The 18,017-nt window shown below is 38.1% G+C and overlaps 1 protein-coding gene across 9 annotated transcripts in view; it reads right to left on the bottom strand.

Moving 5' to 3' along the window:
* Positions 1-18,017, bottom strand: part of myo3b (myosin IIIB) — a 190,159-nt gene that overhangs the window by 111,080 nt on the left and 61,062 nt on the right. For all 9 annotated transcript variants that reach the window (XM_073854841.1, XM_073854844.1, XM_073854840.1 and 6 more), the window contains 13 exons: positions 16,841-16,996; positions 13,215-13,299; positions 8,545-8,661; positions 8,111-8,215; positions 7,862-7,945; positions 5,915-6,117; positions 5,508-5,606; positions 5,288-5,402; positions 5,022-5,148; positions 4,420-4,630; positions 2,981-3,128; positions 388-541; positions 48-136 (listed from right to left, as the gene is read on the bottom strand). In XM_073854841.1, the coding sequence (XP_073710942.1) occupies positions 48-136; positions 388-541; positions 2,981-3,128; positions 4,420-4,630; positions 5,022-5,148; positions 5,288-5,402; positions 5,508-5,606; positions 5,915-6,117; positions 7,862-7,945; positions 8,111-8,215; positions 8,545-8,661; positions 13,215-13,299; positions 16,841-16,996 (1,693 nt within the window). The remainder of the gene's footprint in view (positions 1-47; positions 137-387; positions 542-2,980; positions 3,129-4,419; positions 4,631-5,021; positions 5,149-5,287; positions 5,403-5,507; positions 5,607-5,914; positions 6,118-7,861; positions 7,946-8,110; positions 8,216-8,544; positions 8,662-13,214; positions 13,300-16,840; positions 16,997-18,017) is intronic.

Raw genomic sequence — 18,017 nt, 5'->3', positions numbered from 1 at the left:
ATGTCAAAAATTGAAATGAAATTTAATGAAACTTTAATGCTGTTTACCTTGCCAGCATAATGCTGAATCCCAAAACAAAGCTCCACACGCTTTGGTGTCCAGAAATATTTGTTTCTTAAGTTGTCTTGAAACTTATCTGTATATGAGATAAACATGTCATTTAAACATGTCATTAAAACCTTTAATCACATTACATATTACATCATATGAATGGTAAAAGACATCTCATCTTCACGTAAAGTAAAAAAAAAAAAAAAAATTTCTTCACTATTATCAAATGAAATGTAAGATTAAACTGAGGTTCATGTAGTCAATATGCCAGAATTCTTCCACAGGTGTCTAAATGTTGCAACACAGAGTATTAGGACAAATTTACTTGAGTCTTACCGACAAGTGTATGGTCAGTGGCTTGTGGGAAGCGGCTCTCTTCATCCAGCAGAGAGAGTAAACCCATGGGCTTCTGCAGAAACATGTCTAGAATGGGCCTGTTGTCCTCATATTCCACCAGACTGGCATCTACACCTTCACTTTGATACTCCATCTAAAGAAACACACACACAGGCACATACACACTGCTTAACAATGCATACACAATGCACTTATACAAGCAATCCAACAAATCACCTGGACACTGCTGCTAGTACCATAATGCAGAAATACAAAAATATCAGAATAATTTAAAATCTGAATGAATAAATATGAAATATTTATATGAAATTATTCCCTATCCACATTATATTATAACAAGTGAAAAAAATTCCAAAGCAAAAGAATATTTGTGTCTACTGTATCTAATGTCTAATTTAAGTTTTATTTAGCTGTTTTAGTTTCATACACTTATTGCAGGAGAGTCATCCCTATCTGATACTTTGGAAAATCTTCAGGTTGTCGGATTGTCTGCTGTGTTCGCCCGCTGAGCTCCGCGTGGAAATATGATCACTAAACTCCCTACATAGATTGCATTTGTCTGGATTATCTCTACTGTTTTTCATCCTGTGGTTTTCCTACTCATCAATATTTAGCAGTAAAACTTTTACAACTACATTCTCGCCTCTGAGCCTCTTCTGCATTTTTACCAGGACATCGCCTATAAACCATGCTGGAAAATATCCATCAGGGTCCTAAAGGAGTAATAAATTGACTACCCAAGTGCAAACCAAACATGAAAATATGCCAAATTATAAGGCTGCTCTGTCTACAGTTTAAACAGATAATATTACCTTATTTGAAAGGGTCATGAATAATAATGTAGAGCTCTGCTCTGATTGGCTGTTTCTCAGAGCAGCTCCTTCAGTAACTCTGTGTGTGTGTAAACAGATCTTATGTTTGAGTTTGTATCAGATGAAGAGTCAGATTTTGAGGAATAATCAATTGTTTAGAGATTATAAATGTCATGACTGGGATGCAGGAGTGAGGAAGTGAGGAGGCAAGTGCAGAGTTTGTGTGAATAAATAACATTTAATAAATAAACTAGAAATAAAACATGAGAATCAAACATGGCAGGTACGTAAAACACAGGAACAGATAAATGTTAACTGGAACAGACATGGTAGAAACGACAATGATCCGGCAAGTGCACATACAACAGGCAGGGGTATATATACAAACAGACTAACGATACACAGGTGTGATGAGGCAGGTAATTAATTAACAAGAGTCCAGGTGATGACAATCAGAACAGACACAAGACATGACACGGATCAACCGTGACGATAAATGGACGTTTCTGATTGGTAAGTTTGTGTTTTTTACAGTATGGACCTGCAAAACGTAACTGTAACGTCAATAGTAGAACTTCAGTCTAAGTGTTAGCATATAGCATTAACTAGCATATAGCGCTAACTCAGCAGTCAGAACTTTGTTTTTAGCGTTGTAACAACATTGTAGTTAAATTAATGTGTAATTTAAAATTGGGGCGTACATATTTTAGTTTGTCTAGAACAAAGCATTTACATAACTCAACTGGGTAATATACTTATGCCGCAATACTTAGCCTGTCTGGAACTGAGCTGACTTAAACCACAATACTGTATGACACTTGCATTACATGTGAACGGCCCCTACGCTAATAGGATTCTGTTTCTCTCTCCCAGTCTCGTCCTCGACCCTGAGGACAATGAGACAAACAGACCCAGTTCCTGCTGAGTGAAGGTCATCACACCACTGATCTACTGACCTTCCTTCTACGAGATGCCCAGCCGATGCCTGACCAGTGACCACCGGCGGAACCAGTTTAATTCGCTTACCCGTTCACATACCCCGATAGTATTTATAAATATAAATGTATCTCTCTCAGGGGTTTTTCTCCTCCTAGGAGTTTTCCCTCTGGACTAGCCAGGAGGGTTTTTCTTCTAGGGGTTTTTTTCATCCCCTGGAGAGTTCGCCACCTTTGGCTTTACTTACTACTTTACTGTATAAGTTACATTATTACTACGCTCGCTTTTCTATGCTTTTCCTACATCTATTAATGTAAAGCTGCTTTGGAACAATTAACAATTGTGAAAAGCGCTATATAAATAAAATTGAATGGAATTGAATCTACTCTGTAAGGTCACAGTTGGTGTTATGTTGAGATTGGTCTGTTTTCCAGCGGTCTTTTGCGTGCACAAGGTTTACATAAGAAGGAGGAAACAATCGTGTTTAAGGCTCATGATATATTATAACCATGTACTTCTTATTATTCAACTACAGTATAAATACAGTTTTACGTTCTACAGTACCTTTAATATTCAGGGATAGTATGAAGGCATTTTCTTTATAATTCTGTACAGCCGCTAAGGTCAGATATGACATGACTGACTGATGTTACTTATTCATAAGACAGAAGACCTAGAAGACCACTTTCTCTGTTTTTGAAATGTCCATTTTCTTTCTTTGTTTCCAAACTGAAGCAGACCTTTTCAGATTCAGAACTTGAAAACTTGAAATGTATCCCTCATTCGTTCAATGCCATGTGTAGAAAGAAACTCAGGTGTCTCACCTGTTCCAGAGCGAAGATGTGTTGGTTGAAGTAGAACTGGATCTGTTCATTAGCGATGTTGATGCACAGCTGCTCAAATGAGTTCTTCTTGAAGTTCTCAAAACCAAAGATGTCCAAAATCCCCACATTCATCACGCTCTCGGCCGCACTTCAAAGACACAGAGAAGCAAACGTTACCCGACTGTCGTAACGCATAACACCTTAACCACTCTAATGACCCACACAACTGAATATTTTACAACCCCTCGACCAAACAACACAAAAACAAAGAACTTTAAAAACACAGGTTTGTTCTGGCATGTCGTTTCAGTTTAGGAAGTGCTCAGGAGCTCATCTTGTAACATTCAGTAAATGATGATCTCCTCCAAACTCCTCAGACATTGAGCAGGGGTGACCTTCTGCGGCCGCTAACAGGTTATTAGCTACAATAACGCTAAATGCGTCGCTGATTGGAGTGGAAACGGCAGAATTTGGATGCTGTGCATTGAGGTAGAAGACGTACGTTTCTCTGACAAGCAGATGTCTGACAGGATGCGTTTGGATCAATGAACAGCTTTTCCACTCTCTCTGAAGTCTTTTTAATCATCTGCATATTTTTTTCAATGTTACTCTGTATCAAAAATGTATAAAAACCTCTTTTCTTTGGTTGTGGTTATTAATATTCTGAGCTTTGCGGTGGTCAGACTGGAGGTCATCGCTCAAGATGATTCCTGCGCATGTAAATGCATTCCTAATGGAAAGATTTGACGAAGAAGAAAAACCTTTGGACATAACAAGACGATCAATATACAATAGATCAAAAGTATAAACATCACACTGTTATACATCACAATATGGTTCTCACAGAGTGACATTTTTGACCTTTGGCTTTAACATAACATGTGAGTGGCCTCTAAACTAATAGCACCTTGTTCTGTTTCCCTGTCTCATCCGCGGTTGCAGAGGACATCTGAGACAGACAGGCTCAGTTACAGTTTGGTGTGATGTTTATCAGAGATCTGCCTGATCGAAAACTGATCGCTTCCTGTGTGCACTTGCAGCTCTGTTAAATTCTATAATATTGCATTTGATATATTCTATATAATAAACAGTATATGTAGTAATAGTATATACTAAATTCTATAATATATTACTGTAACAGCAGTAAGTTATAGCGGCAATCAGTAACACTGTGTCTATGGAATTGCAGTTAACGTTACAGATAAGAAGTGACCCTCTGACTAAGTTTTGGTTTTCTCACAGGGGTTTTTCTTGCACTGAACGTTCATATTTTGGCAATTATTTTGTATTATAAACAATTTAATTGTCAGGGATATGGCTGATTGAAAACAATAAAGGTGCTTGAAAAAGAGTGATTTTGTGGCCCTTTAGTGAAGGTATCATAATGTGCAGATCATTAATTAACCGCAGGGTTCTTGATGGGATTTATTTTGAAGTACCAGATGTTGGAGTCAGCCTGTAGAAGGGCATTGATGCGGTTCACAATCCAGCTGAAGAGACGGCCGTAAAGGGCTTTAGACATGGCATCCCTCACATCCGTGGCCTTGTCTACAGTGTTGGTGCGGATGATGGTCTCCCCTCGAGTTACAACACACTGAGATGTCAAAGCTTCTTGAAGCTCTTCAGGACCGATACTGAGAAGAGCAGCCGCTATCCACAGACACAGAGAGAAAATATTTACGATTGGCTATGAGATTATCTGTAGTTCAATACGATATACCGATATGCATAATACAGGCTGACTTTCTATACATTTACATTTTTACAGATGTTTTTTTGTTATCGCATACAAAATAAGTGTGTGTTTGCATAATATATTTGTTTGTGTATTATGTGTAATTATTATGTATATTTAAATACACACATGCATGTATAAAAAAATATATATATATATATACACAAAAAAATGACACAGTGCACACACAAATATTATGCAAAAACTTTTATTTTGTATGCGATTAATCGCGATTAATCTTTTGACAGCCCTAATAAAAATACAAATGTATCGATCACTGTAATATTTTTGTAAGAAGACACTTACCGTTGTCTAAGGCCTCAGAGTTGGGTACCTCACTCATGTCACTCTGATGCTGTGAAGTGGTTGATGTGAATTCAATATTTCCTGTGTTTAAAATGGCTGCCAGGATCCTGTACACTGAATTCACTTCCTGTATGCAAAATATGAAAAATCTATGTTTGTGTATTGAAATGAAGTTAATATGTTAAAAGAAAGGCATTAACTTTTCACAAATGACAAAATTCAAATGCATATGATTTAAAATGATAAATCTGAATTTCAGACTTGACCTCCTCAGTAAATCCTATGATTCGGAAACAATCCTGAATAGCGTCAAATTGCTCTGAGTACAGTTTGCTGGAGATGATGTCCTGCATCACTTTACTGTTCACACAGTCAATATATCTGCAAAACAAACAAATAACATGAATGACTGCAGGTATGTTACCCAGGTTAATGTGTTGTACTATAACATTAAATGAAAACCAACAGCATATAACCATTTTTGACCTGGGGGCAGTTTTATTTGGTAGTCTGTATTTCTTGAGGTTATCTTGATGGTAAAGACCGGCGTAGATGTAGTAAAATATGTGAAAGTTTTTTTCGCCCCTGTAAGACAAACACAGTGATGTAATGAAAAGATGAAAGTTTGAAATATTTAAAACTCAATGAGCAATGATAGGACGAACATTTAATGGTCCTCAGACTTTCACAGATGTTGGATGAGGTCACTAAACCCTTATATAATTTTTTTTTTTACCAACTTCCCTCCGAACACATATAAAGAATATTTTACCAGCCATCCAACTTATAAATATAACATGCCGTTTCAATGGACAACACAGTAAAATGGCTTGCAAATGTCCTGGTGACTTTAATGTTCTGATGGTCATAAATTGTGGTAAAGTGGTTCTCACGCAGCCTGTTTGATGACTCTTGATTTTTCCAGAAGGTACTCAGAGATCTTAGCACCCATCACCGCCCCCGTAGGTGTGAACTTCATCTCCAGATACTTTCCGAATCGGCTGGAGTTATCGTTAATGGCCGTGCATGCGTTACCAAACGCCTCCACCAGGGGATTCACTTGAAGAATCTTCTCACGAAGTGTTCGGTTATTAGCCTGGATGCAGAAAACAGCAGATGCAGATAAAACGCAGAAATCAATCATGATAATTTTACACTATAATATTAATAAGCTTAAAAAAACTACTTAGTTAGTTAACCTAACATATAAACAGGAATAGTTACCCATACAGAAAAAAAAAATTAATTTCTCTGGCCAAAAATATGAATATAAATATATGCTAAATACATTTTGTAGAAAGAAAAACTTAATTAAATATATTTTAACCATCATATAATAACATATATTTTAAAATGTAGTTCAAGGGCAAAAAATACATTTTACAACCCATACATAAGTATAAAGTGTATAAGTATGTATAAAATATTAAATTATAAGAATATTTTTGCAGTTAAGCAGTTTACATTTAATTTTAATGTTACTTAGTTTACAGGTTTGTAACATACAAAGTTTTTCTTTCAATGCGATGTTAATATAAATGCTTTAATATATTTAAATTATAAAAAATGGCCAAATGGGTAAAAAATTTGATGTATGGGTAGCAGCATAAAGTCTCAGTTTGCTTTTACAAGCACGCAATACAACATATTTCATTTCCTTTATGCATTTGGCAGACGTTTTTCCAAAGAGACTTGCAGTGCATTAAAGGCCCATATTTTACCTGTATTGGGCTATTTACACATGAAATACTGTAGATAACCTATTGGGGTTATTCTAAAGCCCATGCAAACTGAATCCTGGGTTATCTGTTTTACGTATTACATGGTTTATACTTAACCAGGGGTTAAGAGATAACCCTGGGTATTCAAGTGGTGGTGTCAAGAGTTATGATTGGATAAAAAGTGATGTCAAACTGATTGTATTTAAATAGCGTGCTGTCGGTTTAAATAACCGCTTGTCTCGAGTCAGTGACAGAACAGGTCGGAACGTAAATCTCTCTTGGCTGTTTTAAGCCTCCTAGCATGTAATTGATCTTCAATTCAGGTGTTTTTAGTACACAGATGGTGATATGAGGTACATGCTCTTCAGTTTCTGATCGTCTGCCTGTTGCTAAGCATAGAGTCTTAACCTTATAACCCCACTTTGTTTCACACTGCATGCGCTTGGCACCACAATGCGGGGTTAACCCTGCAAAAGAAGGGGTAGCCCTGCTTTGGAGCAGGGTTTCATAACCCTGGGTTAATTTCAGGGCTAACCCCGCTTCAAAAATACAAGTGTGAAACTCTCCTTAACCCAGGGTTAGAAGCGGGGTTTAAAATGAATATAACCCAGGGTCAACGGTACATTCACACGGGATGTAAGCGTTGACGCTTCCCATTCACTTTTAATGGGTGACGTCATGCGTTACCGAACTAAATTGTGGATCCGTCGGCGCTGCATCATTGCCATGGCTCGCGGCAGAAGTTGAACATTTCTCAACGTTTCAAGCGGCAACACGTGCGTCAGCCAATCAGATCGCCTTATGCAAATAACCTAGGCAGAGCCAGCCAATTACGTGTTGCTGCCACTGTGATTGGGTCTGGCCATGCTTTAGACAAGCCTTCCGTCAAGGGTTAACGCTTTCGCACCGTGTGAATGTACCGTCAGTGCAGTGTGAAAAGCCCTAAATGACCTTATGTGTCCATCTCAAAACTTACAAATGTTTGAGTTTAAAAGAATCTTAACATGTTAGATATTTAATTTAAGTAGTTCACATCAATAAGCTCATAATTGAAGCATTTCTTTTGGACTGGAAAAAATGAATGTGTTAGCTAGTGTATAATGCACATGTGTACATTACCTTGCCCAGAAAGGTGAGATGTTGTACGATGAGATGAGCACTTTCAGTTTTACCAGCTCCACTTTCTCCACTGATGATTATACACTACAAACACATAAACATTTATTAATACACACAGCCAAAAACACAAAATAAATAAGTAATTTGATTTAAATAGTCGAATAAACGAATACACCATGATAGACAAACAGACAGACAGACAGAGAGAGAGAGAGAGAGAGAGAGAGAGAGAGAGAGACTGAGTGGTACCTGATCTTTGGAGAGTGTGACCATGCTCTGATAGGCTGCATCAGCCGTGGCAAAGATGTGTGGTGGGTTAGTGGAGCGTTTCATCCCATGATAGAGCTTCGAGAACTGAGAACAGAGGGCATTCTTTACAGACAGGAAACTACATCTTACTCTCTACAGGAAAACCTTTGATTCAGGAAGCCATCTCAAAGTACATGCCACACAACAAGTACATCACTCTTTGGTTTGCTTTCTTCATAAACATTTAACACTTTTAAAAGAGAGTGTTAAAGTCTCTTAATAACATTAACTGAATTTAATTGTTTAATTTTGGAAAATGGAAATTACAGACACTCTCTGTGTGCTGGAGATAAACTCTCCAGGACTGTGACCCTTCATTCAGATTGTGATCTTTCACAAAGCCAGCTGTCTGGAGTTGGTTGAACAGATCTTACCTGTGGAGAGTAAATGCTGAGATTCTGGAAGGGGTTTAGGGCTATGAGGATGTCACCAACATACGTGTAGATCTGTAGTTCTTCATATCGCTTCTGCAGATGTGTGATGATTGTTTCCTTTACATGAGAGAGAAAGCAGGAGGATACAACAGAGTCCAATTCAGCTAGCATATCCAATCAAATAAACATTTTATTAACGCAGACGGGGCCATTTCATATTTAAATTCATTTGAGTGAAGCAGTGACATTATTTAAAGGTACAACATGTCAAATTTATGAGGATCTCTTGACAAAAATGCAGTATGTTATACATAACTATGTTTTCAGTGGTGTATAAAGACCTTACATAATAAACAGATATGTTTTTATTATATTAGAATGAGCCATTTTTAGCTTCATTTCACCGCTAAATGCTGCAATTTTTGTATTGTACTATTTTAGGCAATTAACAGACTACAAAGTATATCTGGACTTGTATAAATGTTTCACATTAAAGATACTTCTAAAATGTACTATGATTAAATAAGTGGATAAAGAGAAATGATAAAAACAATATCTTTGAAACAATTTAATGAATAAGTTAAGTGTCAATTTGCGGAGGTAATAAATAATTCATTAATATCCACAGACATTTATTTAGATATTTTAGCAAAATAATGTTTATCTGGTAAATGTTAATATAACTAAGGGTAAATCTTGTTTTCAGCTAGCTACATGTGGTGGCTGTGCTTCAGACTTCAACCCCGGTAAGTGAACAGCAATATGAACGTGATTTTACGATGCTAATGATAAGCATAAATAACAGAAAAACAAATTTAATTTAGCGTTTTTAATTCAACCAAACATTAATTCATATTCATGCAAAGCTACGTCGTTATTGGGACCGGGTTTTATGGATCAGCGTGACTCTGAGAGTTCGTCTCTATTCTTGGACAAGCAGCATACATTGCTTTTAATAAATCAACTTATTTAACATAACATACATTAATGCACAAATAAGATGTGTTATAAATGCCTCATATGCAAAGTAAGTATACTCAAAGACCTTTTAACTCTTTCCCCGCCATTGACGAGATATCTCGTCAATTAAGAGAAAACGCTTCCCCGCCAATGACGAGATTTTCAGTCTTTCCGCAATACCGCTATTATCCACCAGGTGGCGCCCTTCCGCAACTTTTTAAAACCAGAAGTATTGCCCTATGACAAGCTGCTGCATGTCCGTGTCTGTTTTAAAGATCGCTCTGAATGGGATCTCTATGAAAAGTCCGTCACAAAAATGGAATTATCTCTGCTTTTTGCTCAAAATGTGGTATTTTTGCAAAAACCTACCCATATTCAAAAGCTGATTACAAAAGAACTACTAAAGGTAGGATGAAACGGTTTTTTTTGTTTGAAAGCAGAGGGTCTGTTCTTTCATATGGTATATTGTATGTTTATATATTTGAAGAAGAACATTTTCTGGAAGGCATTAAACTTTTGTGAAAATCATGAAAAACGCTGGCGCTGGCTGGCAACTTTTTTTAAAAACGCTGGCGGTGAAAGAGTTAATAAAGTCGCATCACTCCGCCGTCATATTTTCTGTGCACGCTGCTGCTGTTGTGCTGGGAGCTCTTCTCCTCAAATGCGTCCAGCGTGCAATTCTCAATTCTCTCATTTATCGGTCAATCCGATATTACAAAACCGATATCCAATCATCGGAAAATGCTCAAATATCGGGAAAAATATCAGAAAACAGTCGGTCGATCTCTAATTTTGACGTCCCATCAAACAGAATGATGTTTCTTGAAATTGTGAAGTAGTAGAAGGGTTTCAGTGATGGTTGGGGTTAGGGAATGGGGTAGGTAAGGGGAATAGAATATACAGTTTGTACAGTATAAAATGCATTACGTCTATGGAATGTCCCCACAAAACATGGAAACCAGAATGTGTGTGTGTGTGCATGTATATGTGTGTGTGTGTGTGTGTGTGTGTGCGTGTGTGTGTGTGTGTGTGTGTGTGTTATGAGTACATTGTTCAGTTTATTTGAAGTTGTTTTTGTGTTCATAGATGATGCTCAGAAATCTGATGCACAGAAAATCTTTTTTGCACACACACACACACACACACACACACACACACACACACACACACACACACACACACACACACACACACACACACACACACACACACACACACACACACACACACACACACACACACACAGATATGCTTTTATTATGGAGTTATACTCCATAAAACACAGCGTACAAGCCAGAAATTAAGCTTTGTTTTGCACAGGGATACTAAAGGGTTAATAGTGCCACATGGTGATGAACAGTAAAAAGGAAAAAACACCAACATTCAAAAATGCATGATAAAAAGGTGTCATAGCTCTGCAATCAAAAGATGTTGTTATAATGGAAGTCAATGGGGCAAAAACAGCCACTAACAATAAATGAGGGAGAAAAAAATAATAAAAAACTGATGCTACACAAAAACTAAACATGCTTCAAAGCCAATGTTTTACAAATCTTTGACAAGCCCAAGACTGTGAAAAAGGTTAAAAACAATCCAGGATACAATCACTTTTTATAATAAAAATCAATCATTTTGTGTGTGTTTTTTCCCCAAATCAGTGACATCACTTATAAACTTGAAAATTAAATAGTTAAAATCATGAAATTTTTGGTAGTTTTGATCAGTACTGAGGTTGATTAACAGATTTATGTAAAAAATGTGGAAAAAATATTTAACTGATACATTTTTATAGCCATTGAATTTAGTGGATGTTTTCACTAACAGGTAGTAAATGTGAAGAATGCACAGGGGTTAAGATATGAGTCTTTAAATTATGATTTTTTGCAAATTCACGTAACAGAAGGAGATCTTAAGTTAATTTAGGATTCTCATCTTATCTCACTAAATCTTATTTCATCTCTAGTTAGGAAATCATAAATTGCTTACTCATGTTCAGTTATTAACTCTTATGTCTGTTGCCTAGCAACCAACAAACAAACACTGCTGCTACAGTAAACAAAAGAATTGTCCTTTTTATTTCAATGGGGCTGAATAATAAATTTGACTAAATTCATTGTAATCATATCTGTGTCTTTTATTATAGTTTTAGGATCAATGTGATGCACATCATCTGTGAGTTTCCATTACATTTAAGCATGTAGCAAATGTGAAAAAAGTGCTCGGATACTACTGTACATTTCAACATTTGAACAAACATTGTTGTATTTCATCCTACACTTTGTTAAAAAATGTAATGTAAACTTTTTGATAATAAGTATTGAAGTATTTGGATATTTTGTCTTATAGTAAATAATATTGATTCAGGACAGTAGTGAAGACTCTGACACAAGTGATATAAGCAATAGTAAATATTTATTTAACTTTAAACTTAAGATGCTTTTGTAAACTGCTATGTGCTGTATCACAAAGTGCAGTTGTCTGAGCTCCAGTAGACGTATCTTAACATCCAGTACAGCTTCAAGACTGGGACTGTTTTCACTGGTGAAGTGTCTTGTGCCACTCGTTTCATTTTCTTGCAACAAGTTTCTTCCAAAAACCTCTCATCCGGTATCAAGGATGGCAGGACATCATTCTTCAGCATCAACATGCCAATTTTGTTTGCTTAATATAAACTGCACCGCAGGACATTCAGGCCATGTTCATGACTGTAGTAAGACGAAGAGCTTAAAGGTCAATCCAGATGCATTTCCTGAAGTAGTTCAGCAGTAAAGGATGGATCAATAGGATCTTGCTACAGGACTTTCACCAGCATATCGACAGTAAACAACAGATCTGTGGGTTTTGTGCCACATGATTCAGTTGTGTCTCAGGATCTGGTTTGGCACAGGGTGACTCAGGCTCTTGTAAGCGAAGCGACATGGTCTTATAAGCACTTTGGAGGATGAAGTGCTTGTAGTGGAAATCACCTGCGTCCCTCCTCTGCTGTCCACCCAGTCCATAGTCATCTTCTCATCCATGGTTTCATCTATTTCCATGGGCTCTTCAACATCACACCCAATGTTGGGCACCGGGGCTGGAAAGGAAAGCTTTCCAATTGCCTGCTGCCTTTGGACCTTCACCTCTATCTTCTTCTTTTTGGTCTTCTGGACAGCACAAAGTTTTGAATGGCTCAAAGACGGACTAAGCGGTCTCTTTCTCATCCCCATTTTAAGTTTTTTTCTTTCGCAAAACACGAGCAAAGTAACAACACGTCTTACTCTGACAACACCTTCAACTCTACAACAACAAGTGATTGACAACAATGATGTCATAATGGCTGCATTTTCTGAAAAAAGGGCCTTATTAACCTTAAAGGGACAGTACACCCCAAAATAAAAATTCTGTCAGCATTTACTCAACCTCAAGTTATTATAAATGTATTTCTTCTGCTGAACACAAAATTAGAAATTTTAAACCAAACAGTTTTTGAGCACCAGTAATTTCCATAGTATTATATGTGCAACTTTTATCTATAAATGAAGAGCTCGAATGCAAAACCCTCTAAGTGCATCTGACATGATTTCTTGCAAATTGGCATTTTTTTATCAGGTTCTTATGTTTAGGTTCATGTTTTATGTAAAGGTTATTAGTATGTGATTGAAGTATAATTAAACCAAAAACAGGTCTTTGTTTTAAATTTTACAGCATGTTCATGTGCATGCATGTCTGACCTCATCTAAGACCTCCAGATTCACCAGATCATCATCAGGGCAGCTCTCAATGATCAGTGTTTTTCGGGTATTGATCCTCTCATGCCTGTGAATAACAGATTCATGTTTCAGCTTAGTAAATATTCAGTACTATAAAGATATTAATATGGCACTGCTATGAGATTTTTATCATCTGTCCATTTAAGATTGCAGATCTGATTGTTTAAAACAGCAGGCCGCATGAGTTGATGTGAATAATGGTGTTTGAAATGTGTTATATGTCAAAATTGAATACTTTGAAGTTTGTGAGTTTGAGCATTAGTAATAATGGTTGCTTGCAGATACCACAAAGTATCATCCACGCGTATCTGTAGGCAGTACTAGGGTCTAATGTTGGTATATCCTCTAGGGCTCAAAGTCTATTATAGCGTGTAGTGAATACACTTCATCAGGGTTTGACCCTCTGTTGTATTTTTGACCTTTAGATCAGGAGGAAGCAGCTGCTCTATTCACAGCTCTTAAAACCCATTGGGCCCTGGGGACATGGCAGCATACAGACACATTACACTGTGCCTTATATGTGTGTGTGTGTGTGTGTGTGTGTTCGCTTCACTGATATTTGCCATCGGTGACTAAAGAGCGAGAGCAGAGACAAGCTCATAATCTCATTATGAGTCCCTCTCACTGTCACTATCAGTACGGCAGATTATATGTGGCCTGGGGAGCGAAGGACTTCAATTTGGCAACCCAGTGACTGTTGTGTATTCACAATCACAAAAAATGATCTTATTGCAAACAAAAGTGAGGAATATCCTTATCGATTCACGTATCTCAGATGTGCAGAACAATAATTGAATACTGTCTAGAATTGTACAATATATGACAACAGGCATCATCTGCTCCACTTTGCATCTTTTTCTGGTTACAGCAGCCCAATTAAACAGATATAGCAAACATTTAAAGCTGTGGTCAATAGCATGTGCAGACAACATTTCTACTGTATGTGCCCAGAGAGGCAAGGTTTGGCCGGTTAGCCACTTAGGGTGCTTTCACACATACACTGTTTAGGTCGGCCCAAATGACGTATCGGTCCGAGTAAGGTTTGTTTGGGTGAGAGTGAACACAACAGCCGCTCTCTGGTGTTCGCACTAAACAGCGGTCTCGGAGTGGCTCTAAACAGGTGGTCTTGGAGGGCTGTCGCCGAACTCTGGTGAGACCCATCTGTGGTGTGAACACTGCTCGATCTCAGGCCGAACGAAATACAGGAAGTTCTCCACATCTTTGAGCCACTAGGCTTCCGCCGTGACGTGAGCCGGGTGTTATATTGTGGGTAAGCAACAAAAAAAGCCATCTTGGTCCATTGCAAAGATTCACTGTCTCCTGGCGGTGGGAGCTGATGATTTCATAAATGCATAGCTGTACTCCACACACAAAAAATACTGACACCTTCATTATTTTTAGCAAACGGCTCTGTGAGAAACGCTTTAATAGAGTAGTTGCGCAATTTCGCGTTAAAGCAAAGAAACTTTGCAAAGACGTCCATCGTTTATCTCCATATCTTGCTAGATTCGCTCTTCCTGTCAGGCTGGTTGTCGTGGAAACGTGGGAGGTGGTCATGGGGGTAACCGTTGTCACATGGTGTACGGTTCGGCGTTTCGAGTATGGTAAAAACAACATATGTGAACACGGACCGCACCAACTGAAAAAGATACAATGTAATTTGATGCGCTCCAAGGCCGCACCACGGTGCGCACCAACATGTGTGAAAACAACCTTAGGCCACATCCACATGAAGCCAGTGCTTCCTTTACCCAATCTTTTTTTAATTCAATCTTTTTTCCCTCCGTAAACACAGAGTCGTCTCAAGAAAATGTGTAAGGTGTGAACAAACGGCAGAAACAATGCCTAAAGGGGCATGTCGTAGGGAGGACGCGTGTGTCATCGCAACAAGTTACCATTCAGCTCTTTGACATGGGGGTTTAAAAGACAGATCAACATTTACGAGGAGAAATGTGTGCAAACTGGAATAGTGCAAAGATAAGGAAGCTCCTCACGGTCTGTGCTGAAACTGAGATCAATCACCATTGAACAGCGTGCTTCATGCGCAAGTTCAAAAAAATCTGAAAATGCACGCACCTCGTTTCTCCAGAGAGAAATAGTGTATGATAAGCAAACGTACACATTTCTCTGTGTATTTTCCGTAATCTGCGTGAGAAAAGGGTCAAAATATACCAATGGGCTGTACACATGAAAACGCAGGGGTGTCATTTCATTAATCCACTCTGGGACCCGGTTTCAAAAAACATCGGATTCAGGTTCCTAAAACGTCGGAATTGTCTGGACGAAACGCCAATTCGATAAAAATTTGTACATATACAGCTAAACGCGTCTCTGTGTGGACAGGCTCTTAGTCCCTGCAAAAGTGGCACAACACCATCTGAAAATGGAACTTGTGCATTATTTTTCCTGCTATACATTTAGGCTATTCATTTTTAGTATATGTATTCCCTGGGAATCAAATGGTTGCTAGCACCATGCACAACCACTACAGTACACTGTCGGAAAACATCATCCCCACCTGTCACTGGGGCAGCACCCTTTAAATTTTGGTCCTAATGTGTACCTAATAATACCATTAAAGTACAGATATGTATGAATCTGGCACCCATATACCACTGAGATACTAATATGCCCTCTTTGGTACCACTATGTTCATTCTGAGGAATTAATATAAACTTATGAAACCACCCCAATGACAGCTAGTACCATTTTTTGACAATTTTTCATGACTGCATTAATGTCTTCTGTCTGGATAGTACCCTATTGTAGCATGCTTATGGAAATGCCTGCTTATGCAATCAGCCAATCAATGTTGTCATGACATCATAATTTGCTGCATCAATAACCGTTTGCAGTTATATTAGTCACATGACTCATATCATATGGCTCAGGTGACTCAAAGCAATCTTGGCTAAGTGTGCCAGGGTTTCTAAGAAACACTACATTGAAAGCCAGTAGAAACTCTCTCAGTATATTTCAGTGTCTTTTTTAAGCATGCAAAGTGTTCCTTTCGCACATATATACGTCATCCGATTCAACCCTCAGGTCTTTCTAGTATTGTATCCTCACAGTTCAAACCTAAAGGCTTTAATTTCTTCAACAGATAACACTGCCATCTGCTGGAGAGAGATGTCAGGTGATACATGACACGGTGATGAACAACTATAGCCAGCACAATCTGATTCACGTATTTCTGGACTGTCACAACAACAGCCTCACTACTTCACATTTAGATGTAATAAACCCACCACGGCAGATCTGCACCTACAGAGAACAGAGATCAATAATAATGACGGCTCAAAATGACCGCTGTCATGGTCAAGGCTGCCCCAGATCTCTGCTTTGACCCTGAATGGGATCTAAAGTAACTGAGAACATTTCAAAATGACAATCTGTGATTGGTTATTGTATTGGTTTTGAAAAATATAGTGATTCGGTTTAACCCACCTGTATATTTACAACTGTACCACACATTGCCATCCTAAGTAACACTTTGAACACATGTAAAGTGAAGTATTTTCCTGTTTACCTCATGCTAACCCACTCAGTGGTTTATCAAATCTTTATTTAAACCGAGGAGTACATACCTGGTCTTGGTCCTGCTACCAACCTCCTGTTGTTCGCGGATGAGGACCGACAGCCGCTGTCTGAGCGATGTGTCTTTCCCATGAGCCTGTTTAATGAACGGATGCTCCAGCAGATGCGTCACTGATGGACGCTTCTCAAAATCCTTTATCAAACACCTGCAGGTGAAGAAAAGAGAACAGACGAGAAGAGAAAATAGGAAACGAGAAGAGACAAGAAGAGAGAAGAGTTAATAAGCAAAAGATCTTGTATAATCCCATCAGTGATGTGAAGGTCTTCAGGAAGGTTTAAGCATGTTACCTGTACATCTTTATAAAACTTCAGCCTCAGGTAGACACACAGAACCGCTCTTAGATCTGAACTGAGCATATGTTCAGCTTTCCTCTCTCTCATTCTCTCTCTCATTACCATAGTATCAAGTGTAAACACTCTTATCATGTGTCCTCAGGCTGGTGCTGACAAACAGACAATCACTTACAGGACCAATGTGTGGTGTTGTATGGATGTCACAGAGGCACACAACAGCCCCCGCAAAAAACGAGACCAACTGTCTGACTTCAGTGATCATAAATCTGCCAAATCATATCTTGCTTTAAACATGATTGGGGTTAAGATTACGTAGAGTTTACTATACATACGCGTCAACATAAACACATTATGACACAGATGTTTTTCATTTCGTTTTCCCTCTGCACTGCTGTACAAAAACATAAGACTTTAGCTCCAGTAAAGCTTTTGTTATTTCCCCCAAATGACAAAGGAAATATAACAGGCTTTAAGAAAAGGCCCTACTGACTTTAAAACACAGCCTTTCGTAAAATGTCAGCTGAAATCACACATCTGTGCTTCATTTCTAAAGTCTTCATTCAAGAAAGGGTACGCTATGGGGGTTGTTTTTTGAAACAAAGTGGCACAATTCTCCGCCCTTGATAAGTATTATACTGCCTATTGTGGTTTTAAACATTAGTACTATATGTACTTGAAAGGCTACAGCTGTTCACAGTAAATAAGTTTCATTATTTACTTCTTCTTCCTTTATTTCTTTACGCCATTCCAGCATCTACAGCTATATTCATGGCAAACCGGTTAATCCATACACAAGTTTTATTCAGACAAGTTGATCCTTACACAGGTTGGGGGAGGGATCATTTGGCATCTCTAATTCACCTAACTTGCATG

The sequence above is a fragment of the Misgurnus anguillicaudatus genome, chromosome 17 (genome assembly GCF_027580225.2).
Source record: "Misgurnus anguillicaudatus chromosome 17, ASM2758022v2, whole genome shotgun sequence".
Lineage (NCBI taxonomy): Eukaryota > Metazoa > Chordata > Actinopteri > Cypriniformes > Cobitidae > Misgurnus > Misgurnus anguillicaudatus.
This window is presented reverse-complemented; position numbering and strand designations above follow the sequence as displayed.